The sequence below is a fragment of the Leptodactylus fuscus genome, chromosome 3 (genome assembly GCF_031893055.1).
Source record: "Leptodactylus fuscus isolate aLepFus1 chromosome 3, aLepFus1.hap2, whole genome shotgun sequence".
Taxonomy (NCBI): domain Eukaryota; kingdom Metazoa; phylum Chordata; class Amphibia; order Anura; family Leptodactylidae; genus Leptodactylus; species Leptodactylus fuscus.
This window is the reverse complement of record NC_134267.1, coordinates 198,286,862-198,305,103: the sequence shown is the minus strand read 5'-3', so window position 1 is coordinate 198,305,103 and position 18,242 is coordinate 198,286,862. Positions and strand designations below refer to the sequence as shown.

At 47.6% G+C, this 18,242-nt stretch overlaps 1 protein-coding gene across 1 annotated transcript in view; it reads right to left on the bottom strand.

Moving 5' to 3' along the window:
* LOC142198560 (saxiphilin-like) overlaps positions 1 to 18,242 on the bottom strand; it is a 77,716-nt gene that overhangs the window by 40,877 nt on the left and 18,597 nt on the right. The window contains exons 3-4 of the mRNA XM_075269593.1: positions 13,067 to 13,175; positions 7,305 to 7,523 (exon numbers count right to left, since the gene is read on the bottom strand). Coding sequence (XP_075125694.1) covers positions 7,305 to 7,523; positions 13,067 to 13,175 — 328 coding nt within the window. The remainder of the gene's footprint in view (positions 1 to 7,304; positions 7,524 to 13,066; positions 13,176 to 18,242) is intronic.

Genomic DNA, 18,242 nt, shown 5'->3' with positions numbered 1-18,242 from the left:
TGACACCCCAGGAAATGATGCCAACACCTCTGGAATGACACTGGGACAGCAGGGGAAGCATGTCTGGGGGCATCTAACACACCAAAGACCCTCTATTACCCCAACATCACAGCCTAACAACTACACACTTTACACACTCAATACCACCTCTCTGACAGTAGGAAAACACCTTGAAACATGTGTATTTGGCACTTGCAGTGAGGAGAGCTTGTCACCAGCAGTGAATTTGGCCCTTGTAGTAAGTTGAGGTTGGCACCAACATTTGTTTTGAAAATCAGGGTGGATTGAGTCTCTAACCAGCAGAGTTTGGGCAAATTCATGGTGGAGGGAGCCTCTAAACAGCCCAGTTTGGACCAATTCATGGTGGAGGGAGCCTCTAAAAACCCCAGTTTGGACCAATTCATGGTGGAGGGAGCCTCTAAACAGCCAAGCTATGGGAAGTTCATGGTGGAGGGAGCCTCTAACCAGCCCAGTTTGGACCAATTCATGGTGGAGGGAGCCTCTAAACAGCCCAGTTTGGACCAATTCATGGTGGAGGGAGCCTCTAAAAACCCCAGTTTGGACCAATTCATGGTGGAGGGAGCCTCTAAACAGCCAAGCTATGGGAAGTTCATGGTGGAGGGAGCCTCTAACCAGCCCAGTTTGGACCAATTCATGGTGGAGGGAGCCTCTAAACAGCCCAGTTTGGACCAATTCATGGTGGAGGGAGCCTCTAAAAACCCCAGTTTGGACCAATTCATGGTGGAGGGAGCCTCTAAACAGCCCAGTTTGGACCAATTCATGGTGGAGGGAGCCTCTAAAAAGCCAAGCTATGGGAAGTTCATGGTGGAGGGAGCCTCTAACCAGCCCAGTTTGGACCAATTCATGGTGGAGGGAGCCTCTAAACAGCCCAGTTTGGACCAATTCATGGTGGAGGGAGCCTCTAAACAGCCAAGCTATGGAAAGTTCATGGTGGAGGGAGCCTCTAACCAGCCCAGTTTGGACCAATTCATGGTGGAGGGAACCTCTAAACAGCCCAGTTTGGACCAATTCATGGTGGAGGGAGCCTCTAAACAGCCAAGCTATGGGAAGTTCATGGTGGAGGGAGCCTCTAACCAGCCCAGTTTGGACCAATTCATGGTGGAGGGAGCCTCTAAAAACCCCAGTTTGGCCAAATTCATGGTGGAGGGAGCCTCTAACCAGCCCAGTTTGGACCAATTCATGGTGGAGGGAGCCTCTAAAAACCCCAGTTTGGACCAATTCATGGTGGAGGGAGCCTCTAAACAGCCCAGTTTGGACCAATTCATGGTGGAGGGAGCCTCTAAACAGCCCAGTTTGGACCAATTCATGGTGGAGGGAGCCTCTAAAAACCCCAGTTTGGACCAATTCATGGTGGAGGGAGCCTCTAAACAGCCAAGCTATGGGAAGTTCATGGTGGAGGGAGCCTCTAACCAGCCCAGTTTGGACCAATTCATGGTGGAGGGAGCCTCTAAACAGCCCAGTTTGGACCAATTCATGGTGGAGGGAGCCTCTAAACAGCCAAGCTATGGGAAGTTCATGGTGGAGGGAGCCTCTAAAAATCCCAGTTTGGACCAATTCATGGTGGAGGGAGCCTCTAAACAGCCAAGCTATGGGAAGTTCATGGTGGAGGGAGCCTCTAACCAGCCCAGTTTGGACCAATTCATGGTGGAGGGAGCCTCTAATCAGCCAAGCTATGGGAAGTTCATGGTGGAGGGAGCCTCTAACCAGCCCAGTTTGGACCAATTCATGGTGGAGGGAGCCTCTAAAAACCCCAGTTTGGCCAAATTCATGGTGGAGGGAGCCTCTAACCAGCCCAGTTTGGACCAATTCATGGTGGAGGGAGCCTCTAAACAGCCCAGTTTGGACCAATTCATGGTGGAGGGAGCCTCTAAAACCCCAGTTTGGACCAATTCATGGTGGAGGGAGCCTCTAAACAGCCAAGCTATGGGAAGTTCATGGTGGAGGGAGCCTCTAACCAGCCCAGTTTGGACCAATTCATGGTGGAGGGAGCCTCTAAACAGCCCAGTTTGGACCAATTCATGGTGGAGGGAGCCTCTAAAAACCCCAGTTTGGACCAATTCATGGTGGAGGGAGCCTCTAAACAGCCAAGCTATGGGAAGTTCATGGTGGAGGGAGCCTCTAACCAGCCCAGTTTGGACCAATTCATGGTGGAGGGAGCCTCTAAAAACCCCAGTTTGGTCAAATTCATGGTGGAGGGAGCCTCTAACCAGCAGAGTTGGGGGAAATCAGGGTGGAGGGAGCCTCTAACCAGCAGAGTTGGGGGAAATCAGGGTGGAGGGAGCCTCTAACCAGCAGAGTTGGGGGAAATCAGGGTGGAGGGAGCCTCTAACCAGCAGAGTTGGGGGAAATCAGGGTGGAGGGAGCCTCTAACCAGCAGAGTTGGGGGAAATCAGGGTGGAGGGAGCCTAGTATTAGCAGAATTGTGCAACGCTTATGGTGGATGAGTATGAGGATGCGGAGGAATTGGAGAGGTTGAGCACAGACATGGAGTTTCATGTTGGGTTGCTTTACACAGGTGGGCACGAAAATGAAGGCTCTATCCAGTGGTGGTTCATTTTTATCAAAGTGAGCCGGTCGGCACTCTCAGCTGACAGACGGGTGCGCTTGTCAGTGATGATGCCACCGGCTGCACTGAACACCCTCTCAGATAGGACGCTGGCGGCAGGACAGGACAGCACCTCCAAGGCATATAGGGCAAGTTCAAGCCACAGGTCCAACTTCGACACCCAATACGTGTAGGGCGCAGAGGGGTCGGAGAGGACAGGGCTGTGGTCGGAAAGGTATTCCCGCAACATGCGCCTATACTTCTCACGCCTGGTGACACTAGGACCCTCCGTGGCGGCACTTTGGCGAGGGGGTGCCATCAAGGTGTCCCAGACCTTAGACAGTGTGCCCCTCGTTTGTGTGGACCGGTGAGAACTTGGTCGCCTACTGGAGGAACTGCCCTCCCTGCCGCCAACGTCACATGCTGGAAACATCTCCATCATATTCTGCACCAATTGCTTGTGGCAAGCATTGATGCGATTGGCCCTCCCCTCTACCGGAATAAAAGAGGAGATGTTGTTTTTATACCGGGGGTCAAGGATAGCAAAGATCCAGTACTGGTTGTCCTCCATGATTTTGACAATACGCTTGTCGGTTGTAAAGCACCCCAACATGAACTCAGCCATGTCTGCCACAGTGTTAGTTGGCATGACTCCTCTGGCCCCACCGGAAAGTTCAATCTCCATTTCCTCCTCATCCTCCATGTCTACCCATCCGCGCTGCAACAATGGGACGATTCGAAGTTGCCCGGAAGCCTCCAGTATCACCATCACATCATCGGACAACTCTTCTTCCTCCTCCATTAAACGCGATGAAGCGGACAGATGTGTGGACCTACTCTCCAGCTGTGACGGATCGGATGCTATCCCTGACTCCTCTGTGTGATCTGAGTTATCCCTGATGTCAATCAGGGATTCTCTCAGAACACACAAGAGCGGGATTGTAAGGCTCACCATCGCATCCTCAGAGCTCACCCTCCTTGTGGACTCCTCAAACACCCGTAGGATGTCACAAAGGTCTCTCATCCATGGCCACTCATGGATGAGAAACTGAGGCAGCTGACTTTGTGGCACCCTAGGGTTTTGTAGCTGGTATTCCATCAAAGGTCTCTGCTGCTCAACCACTCTATTCAACATCTGAAACGTTGAGTTCCAGCGTGTGGGGACGTCGCATAAAAGCCGGTGTTGTGGCACATGCAGGCGTTGCTGGAGAGATTTTAAGCTAGCAGCAGCTACTGTTGACTTGCGAAAGTGGGCGCACATGCGCCGCACTTTCACCAGTAGCTCTGGAACATTGGGGTAGCTCTTTAGGAAACGTTGCACCACTAGGTTGAAGACGTGGGCCAGGCATGGAACATGTTGGAGTCCGGCAAGCTCCAGAGCTGCTACCAGGTTCCGGCCGTTATCACAAACGACCATGCCTGGGCCCAGGTGCAGCGGCTCAAACCATATTGCCGTCTCATCGAGGAGGGCATCCCTCACCTCGGAGGCAGTGTGCTGTCTGTCCCCCAAGCTGATCAGCTTCAGCACGGCCTGCTGACGTCTACCAACGCCAGTGCTGCAACGTTTCCAACTCGTAGCTGGGGTCAATCTAACAGCGGAGGAGGAGGCGGTGGAGGAGGAGGAGGAGGGGGGTGTTCTTCTCGTGTCCCTTCCAGGAATGTTAGGCGGGGAGATGAGGTACACCGGGCCAGTTTGGGAAGCTGTCCCAGCCTCAACTACATTCACCCAGTGTGCCATCAGTGAAATGTAGCGTCCCTGTCCGCATGCACTTGTCCACGCGTCGGTGGTCAAGTGGACCTTTGTGCAAAGCATGAAACTAAGGGCCCGCCTGATGTTGAGTGACACGTGCTGGTGCAAGTCGGGGACGGCACACCGGGAGAAGTAGTGATGGCTAGGGACGGCATAGCGAGGTGCCGCAGTTGCCATCAGGTCCAGGAAGGCGGGAGTTTCAACAAGCCGGAACGCCAACATCTCCTGGGCCAGCAGTTTAGCGATGTTGGCGTTCAAGGCTTGCGCGTGTGGGTGGTTAGCGGTGTATTTCTGCCGCCGCTCCAACTTCTGAGAGATGGTGGGTTGTTGTAAAGAAGCGCCTGATGGTGCCTTTGATGGTGCAGGAGAAGGAGATAAGACAGGAACAGGGGAGGATGAGGAAGAAGTCAACAAAGTGGCGGAGGCAGATGAAGTGGTGTCCTGGCTCGTCCTCTGGAGTGCATCGCCAGAACAGTGAGCAGTGGCAGTGGCAGAGGCAGAGGCAGTGGTGTGAACGGAGGCGGCCTTTGTCCTGCCGTTGCTGCCTGCCACTGATTCCAGTGCTTGGATTCCAAATGACGGCGCATTGAAGTGGTGGACAGGTTGCTCTTCTCAGAGCCCCTAATCAATTTCGAGAGGCAAATTGTGCAGACAACACTATATCTGTCCTCGGCTCATTCCTTGAAAAAACTCCACACCTTCGAGAAACGTGCCCTCGAGGTGGGAGTTTTTCGGGGCTGGGTACGAACTGGAACATCTTGGGAGATTCCGGGTGTGGCCTGGCTTCGCCTAAGCTGCTGACCTCTGCCTCTGCCTCTAGCTACCCTTTTTGGTGCTGCACCTGCCTCAACATCCACACTACTTTCCCCGCTTGACATCCCCCCTGTCCAGGTCGGGTCAGTGTCCTCATCATCCACCACTTCCTCTTCCAACTCCTGTCTCATCTCCTCCTCCCGCACAATGCACAGATCAACTGGATGCCCTGACGGCAACTGCGTCACATCGTCGTCGATGAGGGTGGGTTGCTGGTCATCCACCACCAAATCGAACGGAGATGGAGGAGACTCTAGTGTTTGAGCATCTGGACACAGATGCTCCTCTGTTAGGTGCGTGGAATCGCGACATGGAGGGGCAGGTTGAGGGACAATGAAAGGAGCGGAGAACAGCTCTGGGGAGCAGGGACAGTTGGGGTTATTGTTCTGTGAAGCTTGGGAATTTTGGGAGGAAGGAGGACAAGACTGTTGGGTAATAGGAGGAGAGGAGGCAGAGCCTGACTGGCTGCTGGACAATGTGCTGTAAACGTTATCCGACAGCCATTGCAAGACCTGTTCCTGGTTCTCGGGCCTACTAAGGTTTGTACCCTGCAGTTTAGTTAATGTGGCAAGCAACCCTGGCACTGTGGAGTGGCGCAATGCTTGCTGCCCCACAGGAGTAGGCACGGGACGCCCTGTGGCTTCACTGCTACCTTGCTCCCCAGAACCATTCCCCCGACCTCGCCCACGGCCTCGTCCACGTCCCTTTCCGGGAGCCTTGCGCATTTTTAATTCCCAGTCAGAAACTGGCACTATATGGCAGTAGCAAGAAATGGGGGTATTTGTAACCCCAATATATTCTTTGAATTCCCAGTCAGAAACTGGCACTATATGTCAGTGGCAGAACTTGAAGGTATTTGTAACCCCAATATATTCTTTGAATTCCCAGTCAGACAATGGCACTATATGGCAGTAGCAAGAAATGAGGGTATTTGTAACCCCAATATATTCTTGGAATTCCCAGTCAGACAATGGCACTATATGGCAGTGGCAGGACTTGAAGGTATTTGTAACCCCAATATATTCTTTGAATTCCCAGTCAGACAATGGCACTATATGGCAGTAGCAAGAAATGAGGGTATTTGTAACCCCAATATATTCTTTGAATTCCCAGTCAGAAACTGGCGCTATATGGCAGTGGCAGAACTTGAAGGTATTTGTAACCCCAATATATTCTTTGAATTCCCAGTCAGACAATGGCACTATATGTCAGTGGCAGAACTTTAAGGTATTTGTAACCCCAATATATTCTTTGAATTCCCAGTCAGACAATGGCACTATATGGCAGTAGCAAGAAATGAGGGTATTTGTAACCCCAATATATTCTTTGAATTCCCAGTCAGACAATGGCACTATATGGCAGTAGCAAAAATAGTGGGTGTATATAGCCCCAATTCTATTGCTAGGGGACTTGCAGGGTATTTCTGGGGTGAAGGTGGGGGGGGCACACCATTGGAATGGGGATCGGGGGTGTATATATAGGGTATACGGGAATACACTGTCAGTGTATTCCATTCAGGATGCTGGGAAAGCTGGGTTGCGGCGATTGAGCCCGTCAGTGACACGTTACACTGACAAGCTTCTCCCTGGAATTTAGCTCTTACAAGAGCTGTTGGTTGTCTTCTCTTTCCTATCCTAGCCTGTCCCTGCCTACCCAGAATCTAAGCCCTAGCTAACTGGACGGAAACCTCCGTCCCCGGTGAATTGCAAGCTCAGAATGACGCGAACCTGGGCGGCGCTGTTCTTTTAAATTAGAGGTCACATGTTTTCGGCAGCCAATGGGTTTTTCCTACTTTTTTCAACGTCACCGGTGTCGTAGTTCCTGTCCCACCTACCCTGCGCTGTTATTGGAGCAAAAAAGGCGCCAGGGAAGGTGGGAGGGGAATCGAGTAATGGCGCACTTTACCACGCGGTGTTCGATTCGAACATGACGAACAGCCTAATATCTGATCGAACATGAGTTCGATTGAACACTGTTCGCTCATCTCTAATAGAGAGTATAGTAAAAAAATGACTGGAAGAAAACAAGGCAGAGGACAGGCAAAATAAGAGGAATGCAGAAACATGTGCAACTACTACTAACAATAAAAATGTGGGTGGCAACAGCAACACGCTGACCAATTTCTATAACAGAGCATGGCTATCCATGTGTCTAAAGCCTGAAGATCATTCTTACCAGCTTCTCCACATTTGAGTTCAGCTTGTCCAGATGGAGTTTTTGTTCCAGGAATCTCTTCACCGTTTTCACGAACACACCAACAGTAGCCGGTGCTGCCATGGCACTGCTTTGAACGGTATGAACCCTTTTCATCACAGTCTGGTACAAAAGCTCCTAGTAAAGGTTGCCCTCCACTCAACGCTTTCAGGCGAGCTTTCAAGCAAGGAGTTTCTTGGGCTGAAGCTGAATAGGAACAAATAATAAATATTAAGTAGTCCATAAGCAAAAACAGCAATTGTTTTAATATTGTTTTTTGGGCATTCAACATTCAGGTTAAATAACATTTCATTTAACATGCAATTATTTTATTTTTATATATTTGGTTTTTTTAACATAATTAGACAAGAATTGGGGGTTGAGTTTTTTTATTTTTAAAATAGATGTGTTACTTATTTGTCAAAATAGACTTGGCAGTCTCACTGGCAAGGGAAGTGAGCTAGACCATTCTACCCTTTCTCCCTGTGATCTTTCATGTAGACAAGCTACATCAACACCTATCATATGGTTATCATTCTCATCTCCAACTGTTTCTCATGCTCCTCCTCTTCCATGCCAATGTTAGTCATCCATAAGGTAAAGTGTGTCCAGTAAACATTGATATGCGCCCAGACATCTATTGGTTCTGCAACTTAACTTGCATATGGCCAAGCTGCTGGAGGTTCAGTCACTGCCTTACTACTTAGTGGATCCCATTGCATTTTACCAGCTGATGGTATGCGCTCATCCTTGATGGAGGATACCTAGCGGGTGGGCCTTTCTCTGGATATGTCAGTATAGGGATAGGTCCACAGCACCATTGACACATGATGCAGCAGTTATGGGAAAGGGCAATACATGGCTTTCACGGCCCACTGGGTCAATGTCGTGAACAGCAGCAGCCACAGTCTAGAAATGCGACAAGGCTAGGTTTGTGTAGGCCCACTTCCAACACCATGCAGGGCCCATCCGCCTCCTCTGGATCCATCTATCTGGACAGTTTTCTGCCTCCATTTTCACCAAGGGAAGGCATTACTTCCACTCCTCCTCTTCCCTTGTTCCATAGGTGTAAGGTGAGGGGCTGTTGTGCAGTTTTATAGTTAATGAGCCTGGTTCAGAGAAGCCACACAGCAGAGGAGCTGCTTTGCTGTATCCTGCAGCACTTATCCCACTGGATGGCTCCTCGCCAACTACTAGTGCGCAGTGTAGCTAGCAACAATGGCACCAATGTTTTTGTGATTCGGGGGGCAGGATTCAGAGCTTCAATCAGAGGCAGCCAGTGTCAGAGCTGAGAATCACACACCCCTGCCTGACACCGCCCTCCTGACAGTACAGAGCCTAAACAGCATATCAGGCATCAAAGATAACAGCAGTGGAGGAACTGGGACTTATAGACTGGAAGAGGAGGAGTACGAGGAAGAAGACTCTTATTTCAGTGTAGAGTGGGCCCTTTAAATGTCACAGGCACAGCCAGGGGAGGAGGCTGACCCTTATTTCTTTAAAGGTGATGACGATGATGACAACGACCTTGTTGACCAAGAATATCAGCTATGGTAAGTCATTGGGTCCGTGCACGCTGGCAAGCATGGCAGGTAGGGTTGAGCCAATCTTGAGATTTCAGGATCGTTTTTAAAATCCGATTTCCGGTCATTTTCCATTCAAACCCAATCCTGATCCCAGTTCCGATCCCAATGTAAGTCAATGGGATTTTTTAAATAATCGAAGATCGGATTTTAAAAACGATCCTATTCACTACACAGCATGGGGTCTAACAATTGAACGCTTTAATTGTTAAAAATCCTCTGGCTACTTAGTCCGAGATGTGAGTGCTCCCCTCCCAGTACCCACCCACACTCTCCTAAGCCACAAGCCCTGCCTTCTTCCTAGGTCTGTAACACTAATCTGGGAGGCGGAGGCAGCGAGGCGAGAAGAGGAGCGAGAACAGCGGGGACCGGACCAGCGGCAGCACTTCTGAGCAGGTAAGTGTTATTAGCTACTCCCATTAGAATGAATAGACGCAGCCAGCGCAGGGGATAAAGTGGCCGGACGCCAGCACAGGGTGTGTGCCGGCTGCATCCATTCATTCCTATGGGACCTAGCTAACATTGTTAGCTTTTCCCACAATCCTTGGCCTGTAGCAAAGCATTGTTGGAAATAACCTCCGACCTCGATCCTGCCAAAAGGATCGGGATCAGAATTCCGATTGCAATCGTGAAATTTACTCGATCGCCGATCAGAATCCGATCTTTTCTGATCCCGATCGCTCAACCCTAATGGCAGGCTGTATTCTTTACTGATTATACAACGACAAGCATATTAGTAGAATGAAGCAGAATGATGAGTACTGGAAGGCAATGCCTAAATAAAGCCAAAATAGCTTCTTAGGCTACTTCCATTTAGACTTACTTCTTAGGGTCCATTCACACAGAGTTTTTTGGGCACTGATTTTGACGCTGAATCCGCGTCAGAATCCACATGGAAAAAACATCTCCCCATAAAGTTCTCTATGGGTCCTGCTTGCTTTATTTTTCCACTCATGTAATTTTTCTGTGAGTGGAAAAAAAAAGCTTCCTTCAGACGGATTCCGCCTACAAAAACCAAAGCAGTCAATAGGAGGTGGGAAATCCATGACGCGGATTTTGGCAAAAACCGCGTGGAAAAACTGCTAGCGTCAGGGTCCAGGGTTTCTCTTCTTGAAGGTCTGTCTGTGCCCTTTCTAGTAGAGATGAATGAACACTATTCGGAACAGCCGTTCTGAATAGCATGCTCCCATACAAATGAATGGAAGCGGCCGGCACACCGACTTTGCCGGCGGCCGGTCGCTTAACCCCCTGCGTGCTGGCTACGTCCATTCGTTTCTATGGGAGTTTGCTATTCGAAACGGCTGTTTCGAATAGTGTTCGCTCATCTCTGCTTTCTAGCTTACTCTAGGTCCCAAGTTACTGTATTCATCCACATCAAGCAATATTTAGTAGCCTCAAACCTCATCTCTCACTCTAGAACTGGCAGCTCCGATCCATCTGCTCACTATATCTCCCATCATGAGCCATTCAGACATACTGACAGATCTCTGGCTAAGATGCTGCATCCTAATACCCAGCATGTAGCAGATAAACTACTACTAGGCACTGTCACCCCCTTATATACTGTCCTCAAGAGATAAAGAAATAGTACTGAGGAAAAATAGAAGTGGTAACGATACTAAGTGGGACGGCCAGATAATTGTTGTATAATAAACGTTGCTTCTGGATTTTGCTGTACAAACCCAGAAAGATAGAAACTTCTTCAAGGAGGGTAAGAGTCTACTTAGAGTATATGGTGTTCAGTTTTCACAGTTTTTTCCTGCTACAATGAGGATAGTATATAATGCAAATATGCATTTTTGGGGTTTTTTAAATGTCCTTTAAAAAACTTTTGGAAATTTTAATTGTACATTGGTGATAGTGTATAGCTACCACTATACAATCTGGATATATTGAAATGGATAAAGGGATTAATGGAGAAGAATAGCTTCTGAAATCTTCCGTTATTAATAATGGGAGATTTTAATGAAGTAATGGACAGAGAAAAATATGTATTAAGGAAAAAAGAAAAAACATAGTGGGGATGGTGGAAATACAAACATTGTGAGGCTGAGCCCCCCCCCCTCCCCACACACACCTTCTAATTTACTTAGGTTACCAAAAATCTATATTCACCTAAATCGCTGGAGCAGTCATGTGACCAAACCGGGCACATTTTCTGATTTTTCCAGTGATGTTCCGTTTCCAAAAACGGAATATCACCAATACTAACTAACCCCCCAACATATTTATCTATGTTCCTGTCTAGATCTTCTGGGCACTGGATAACACTTGTTCTGGGCAGTTGGTACCTTCGCTTATTGATGTCTACCAACCGCCCATGCCTGTGCAATAGAGACGGCTACTGTGCAGTCGAGTGCCAGAAGTAATGAATAATTTTATTTTTAGGAATAATTTTAAAATGTTTCATTGTATGTATTTTTCCATTAGGGGTGAGCCAGGTTTTGAACCCAGGATCATACTTAATAATGTATGCAAATTTGCTTCTCTACTACTCAGGGCATTGCCTCCATTATTCTCTTTGAGAGGTTTTTTTCAACTTTGAATAGTACTTTTGCCACAAATTGTCATTTGCGAATCACCCTGTGAAGATTTCTCTCTCTCAGGTAGATGTCTCTACATGATTTGTGAACCAGATGGGTTGTCTTATAATCCCTTGCATCAGTCTCTTAATCATCTGCCAAATCAGTATCCCTACGCTATGCTGAGGAGGCCCAATAGGCCGAAACAGCGCTATCCATAGCTAGGAATCTGTTCCTTTTGGAATAGAAATACTAATTTGGCAATTAAATCCGCATCATGATATTAGACTTTTTAACTGAGTCATGCATGATGTTAAGGATGCTGCCCTCTAGAGGGCGGCGTACAGAGTGCACTGTTCTCCTAATTACATCCTGGACAATAGATTTGCGTATTTAATGTAGGCAGACTGATATGGGGAGAGATTCTATGATTTAGTGTGACATAGTGACAAATTCTGTGAAATTGCATAGCACTTTTTTATCCCCACAGTGTCACCCTTTCTGCATCTAAGCATTTTCCTGCCATGTTTTAAGCTCCATTTATTACCAGGATCACATAGACAACATCCTCAGGAGCAGCATTAAGTCAAAACCATTCAGCAGCACAATGGACCCATCCACTGTATTGAAGGCACCCTATGACTTAAAGGGGTTGTCCCACGTCGCATACTTACCAGTCTTCGTTTCTGTGAATTCTTCTGTCTTCCGGCTTTGTCTCATCATTGGTGGGCGGGGTCACATATGCAAAGCCAAGCGGTGAGATGCCGCCGGCCCTGCGTGCGCGCTCATACACCAGTCTAGCCTTCACAGTGCAAATACAGACCCGACAGGGTGCCGGGTCTGTATTCGCATTGTGAAGGCTAGACTGGTGTATGAGCGTGCACGCAGGGCCGGCGGCATCTTGCCGCTTGGCTTTGCATATGTGACCCCGGAGCGGAATAACAGCATTGCTTCTGCCGCTGCTGGCTTCATGCAGGGCAGAAGCATAGCGATGTTGCTGGCTTCACTCTATTACAGCGGATGCCGAGGACAGTTAGACGCCGGCACAGGTGAAGCCAGCAACATCGCTATGCTTCTGCCCTGCATGAAGCCAGCAGCGGCAGAAGCGATACTGTTATTCCGCTCCTCCGCCCCGGAATAGCAGCATCGCTTCTGCCGCTGCTTGCTTCATGCAGGGCAGAAGCATAGCGATGTTGCTGGCTTCACCTGTGCCGGCGTCTAACCCTGTATTGGCGGCCCCTTCCCCCAAAGGGTAAACTACCCCCCCCCCCCTCCAGGCTCGCTCCCGTGCACTTAGCCCCTCCTCCCTCCCCCCTGAGAGCAGGCAGACACATCACTTGACTCAGGAGCAGCTAGGTCAGGGCTGTGGCCACAAAAAAATGAATAAAGTAAGATAGTGGCCAAACAAAGCAATTTTGCTGAAGCAATGTATTTAGGAAAAGTCTTACATTCACATTATCAAGCAGTATAGATAGGATCCTTGTGCCGGGACAACCCCTTTAAGGCTTATAGGTTTGGTTTTATCTATGGGGAATCATCCATCAATACAGCCATTCCCTAAGAATAATATTTTAGTGACATGTTTTATTCTTTCTTCTTAATAAAAAAGCAAATCCAAACATATAAAAGTTCTACTTACATTTTCTGGAATGGAAGCTTTCAGCTAAGATGGGCTTCAAATTATAAGGAGGTAATGAAGCTTTATAAATATTTATGCTGTCCAGGGAAGTAGCATCAGCTTCTCCATTCTGAAAATCAAGAGGTTCAGCATTGAGATTGGTCTTTTCTAGTCTCTTTGTTATCACAGGTCTTCCTACAATAAGATGGCACCAACAACCCCAAACTGAATCCAGCAAAGTACCCAAATTGCTTTCCTTTCAAACAGTTTTCTCAATTTTATTTCATTTATAAAGAGCAAATATTTCATTTATACAAAGATTTTTTTCCTAAGAAATAAAATATTACACTTGAATATCGATCATATAGGCAAGACAGACAAACATGGATTCCCGGTTCTGAGGTCCCACAAGTCACTTTCACCCGGCAGCCACATCATTAGTATTTACTGCACTGTAATGTCACCTCTGTGCAGTGAATGTTAATGAAAGGCCTGCTGGGAAATCCTATAACAAATTACAACTTGACTTTTATTGTCTTACATTAGGTATCAGGCAGGGATTAAACTCAAGAAATGGAGTATGTAAGGCTGGTACCCTACTGAGCCACAGGCTCTATTCATTGCGGGAACGCAGCTTTTTTTTTTGCAGATTTTGTTATGGTTTTTTGAGCCAAAGCCAAGAATGGCTACAAATGGAATTGGAAATATATAGGAAGTTCTTATAGTTCTACCTTTGGCTCAATCCACTCCTGGCTTTGGTGCAAAAAATCTGCAACAAACAAAGCTGCGTTTCCACAATGTGGGGCTTTAGTCTAAAGAAGGATGGTAAAGTTTATCAACTATGCCAGTCTGATATAAGGATTCTTTTACAAGCTGCATCTCCCTAAGCTTTTCCAAATGGATAGTCTACACTAGCCAGATATGGAATCATTGGGAGCTATAAACCGTTTACATCAGGGACAGGCACCTTGGCCAAATGACCTAATGAATACTATGTAGCTTCTTGCTCCCCATATGGCAAAAATATTCAATATTCTGTGAAGACTCTTCACTTAAATGCTGGGAGGCACAATCATAACTATCCCAAAATAGTGGAAAATCCATATCATTGTTAAACACGTACATAAAAATCTTTGCTAGTATTATCGCTAAGTGTCTTAGGCATAGTGTCACATCCTTTGTATGTAGACACCAATTTGGTTTTATCCCTGATAATTTAAGCAAGAAATGACACTAGAAGATGCAAAGGTCTGGCTTAAGATAAGATAATCCTTTAATATTCCCACAGTGGAGAAATTTCAGCATGTTACAGCAGCATAGTAATACAGATACAGGATAATACACAGTAATATATTACAGATGTAGACACACATATGCTGAGAAGAGAAGATATACTAGGAGGCCATAGCAGCTAAGGAACAGAAGAAGAAAGAGGTCATAATCATTAGTTTTCTGTGCAGAGTGATCTTCGCTTGGTTTGATGTAGATTATACAGCCTGGTCGTGGTTGGAAGGAAGGACTTGCGATATCGCTCTCTCACACTTGGAGTGAAGCAGACGGTCACTTACAGTGCTGCAAAGTCCCATCAAGGTCCCATACATAGGGTGGGATTTGTTCTCCCGCATGGAGGTCACCACAGACAGTATCCTTCTGTCACCCACCACCTGTACTGGGTCCAGGGGGCTCCCCAGGACAGAGCTGGCCCTTCTGATCAGCCAGTCAAGTCTATTTCTGTCCCTGGTTGATATACTGCTCCCCCAGCACGCCACACCGAAAAAGATGGCTGAAGCAACCACAGAGTTGAAGAAGGCCCTAAGAAGTGGCCCCTGGACTCCGAAGGCCCTCAGCCTCCTGAGCAGGTAGAGTCTGCTGTGGCCCTTTCTGTGCAGCGCCTCCAGATGATCAGCTCAGTCTAGTTTATTATTGAGGAGCACACCCAGATACTTATAGGTCCTGACTATCTCAATGCATGTCCCTTGGATCTCCACCGGGGTCGGAGCACTTCTCCGTTTACTAAAGTCCAACACCATCTCCTTGGTCTTTTCAGCATTAATCCTGAGGTGGTTCTGCTGGCACCATTCAACAAAGTCCCGGTTTAAGTCTCTGTATTCCCTATCGTCACCATCCGTGATGAGGCCTACTATAGCAGAGTCATCGGAGTACTTCTGTAAGTAACAGCTGGATGAGTTGTGTCTAAAGTCAGCAGTGTGAAAAGAAATGGGGCAAGAACTGTACCTTGTGGTGCCCCTGTACTACAGATCACAGTGTCAGACACACAGTCCTGGGCTCTCACATACTGAGGGCGGTTTGTCAGGTAGTCTAGGATCCAGTTGGACAGGTGATGGTCCACACCACCAAGGTTCAGCTTCTCCCTCAATAGCCCTGGCTGAATGGTGTTGAACACACTGGAGAAATCAAAGAACATTATTCTCACAGTGTTCCCGGGTTTCTCCAGCTGAGAGAGAGCTCTGTGAAGAAGGTGGATGATGGCGTCATCTACCTCAATTCCCGGCCAATAGGCAAACTGGAGGGGGTCTAGAGCGGAGCTCACTAGGGGGCGTAGGTGTGTCAGGACCAGTCTCTCTAGGACCATCATCAGGTGGGATGTCAGTGCTACAGGTCAGTAGTCATTGTAGCCTGTTGGGTTGGGTTTCTTTGGTACTGGTACCACACAAGATGTCTTCCACAGTTGAGGTACCACTCCCAGCTTCAGACTCATATTGTACATGTGTGTAATGATACCACCCAGCTGGTCACTGCACATTTTAAGAACTCTTGCCCTTATTCCATCAGGTCCTCCGGCCTTGTATGCTTTAATCCTCTTGATTTCCCTACACACCTGAGACTCTTTGAGGATCAGATAGTCAGATTGCAGTTGACTGCAGGTCGGTGGGGGTTGGGTCATGGTGTGTGAGGGGAGGGGGGTTGACTGACATGCTGGTGAAGGGAGCGTTGGCTTGGAGTCAAATCTATTGAAGAATAGATTAAGCTTGTTAAGCCACTTCTTGTCACCTACTATCTGCGGGCCAGCCTTTTGTTTGTGTCCAGATATCACCTTAGACTGTCCCACACTTTCAAGATTCTACCCTCCCCCATCTGTAGTTCCATCTTCCACCTGTAGTTGGCTTTACGATATCCTAATCATTTGGACTGGGTGTGAACAACAGCTGAAAACCTTCCATGAACAATTCAACCAGGTCCATCCCACCATCAACCTGACGCTCAATTACACCTCTGAAATAAACTTCCTGGATGCAGTCATCAAGATACAGGACAACAAAATTGAGACATCACTGTATCGGAAACCAATTGACTGCCCTACCTACCTAAGATGGGATAGCTTTCATTCGAAACACATAAAGAACTCCATTGTCTACAGCCAGGCCATCAGATATCATCGCATATGTTCAAACCCTGCAGATAGAGACAAACACCTTGGAGGCCTCAAAAACACATTCTTGAGGCAGGGTTACCATCCAAGAACAATTGATAACCAAATCACCAGAGCCACCAGGATACCAAGATTGGATTTATTAAAATACAATACCAAACAGGAAAACAATCGGGTGCCCCTGGTCGTCACATATAACCCACACCTGGAGACGCTGAGAGGAATCACACGCAAACTACATCCACTACTGCATAAAGACAACTGTCTAAAATCCATATTTCCATACCCCCCTCTCCTGTGCTACAGACAGCCACCAAACCTCAGGAATATGGTTATTAGCAGCTCACTGTCACCTCCAACTAACACAGGAACATTTCCATGCGACAGAAAAGGTTCAAAACCTGCCCTCACATACTGACCACCGACAGGATAGAGATACCAAACTCTAACAGGGAATATAAAATCCCGGGTATGTTCACCTGTAACACACCTAATGTAGTGTATTTAATAATGTGCACCAAATGTTCCACCAAAAATCTATATGTTGGAGAGACCGGTCAGAAGCTCAGAATGAGAATTAATTCACATCGCCATACAATTAGAGAACAAACCAGTGACATGAAAATTTTGGTCTTAAGAGGGAATTTTAAATCAAGGAAAGAGAGACGGATTTATGACTACAAGAGCATGAGCCTATTTAACACTCTGGAGAATGGAATGAATTAGAGATGAGCGAACACTAAAATGTTCGAGGTTCGAAATTCGAATCGAACAGCCGCTCACTGTTCGTGTGTTCGAACGGGTTTCGAACCCCATTATAGTCTATGGGGAACATATACTCGTTAAGGGGGAAACCCAAATCCGTGTCTGGAGGGTCACCAAGTCCACTATGACACCCCAGGAAATGATGCCAACACCTCTGGAATGACACTGGGACAGCAGGGGAAGCATGTCTGGGGGCATCTAACACACCAAAGACCCTCTATTACCCCAACATCACAGCCTAACAACTACACACTTTACACACTCAATACCACCTCTCTGACAGTAGGAAAACACCTTGAAACATGTGTATTTGGCACTTGCAGTGAGGAGAGCTTGTCACCAGCAGTGAATTTGGCCCTTGTAGTAAGTTGAGGTTGGCACCAACATTTGTTTTGAAAATCAGGGTGGATTGAGCCTCTAACCAGCAGAGTTTGGGCAAATTCATGGTGGAGGGAGCCTCTAAACACCCCAGTTTGGGCAAATTCATGGTGGAGGGAGCCTCTAAAAAACCCAGTTTGGACCAATTCATGGTGGAGGGAGCCTCTAAAAACCCCAGTTTGGACCAATTCATGGTGGAGGGAGCCTCTAAAAACCCCAGTTTGGACCAATTCATGGTGGAGGGAGCCTCTAAAAACCACAGTTTGGACCAATTCATGGTGGAGGGAGCCTCTAAAAACCCCAGTTTGGACCAATTCATGGTGGAGGGAGCCTCTAAAAACCCCAGTTTGGACCAATTCATGGTGGAGGGAGCCTCTAAAAACCCCAGTTTGGACCAATTCATGGTGGAGGGAGCCTCTAAAAAACCCAGTTTGGACCAATTCATGGTGGAGGGAGCCTCTAAACAGCCCAGTTTGGACCAATTCATGGTGGAGGGAGCCTCTAAACAGCCCAGTTTGGGCAAATTCATGGTGGAGGGAGCCTCTAACCAGCCCAGTTTGGGCAAATTCATGGTGGAGGGAGCCTCTAAACAGCCCAGTTTGGACCAATTCATGGTGGAGGGAGCCTCTAAAAACCCCAGTTTGGACCAATTCATGGTGGAGG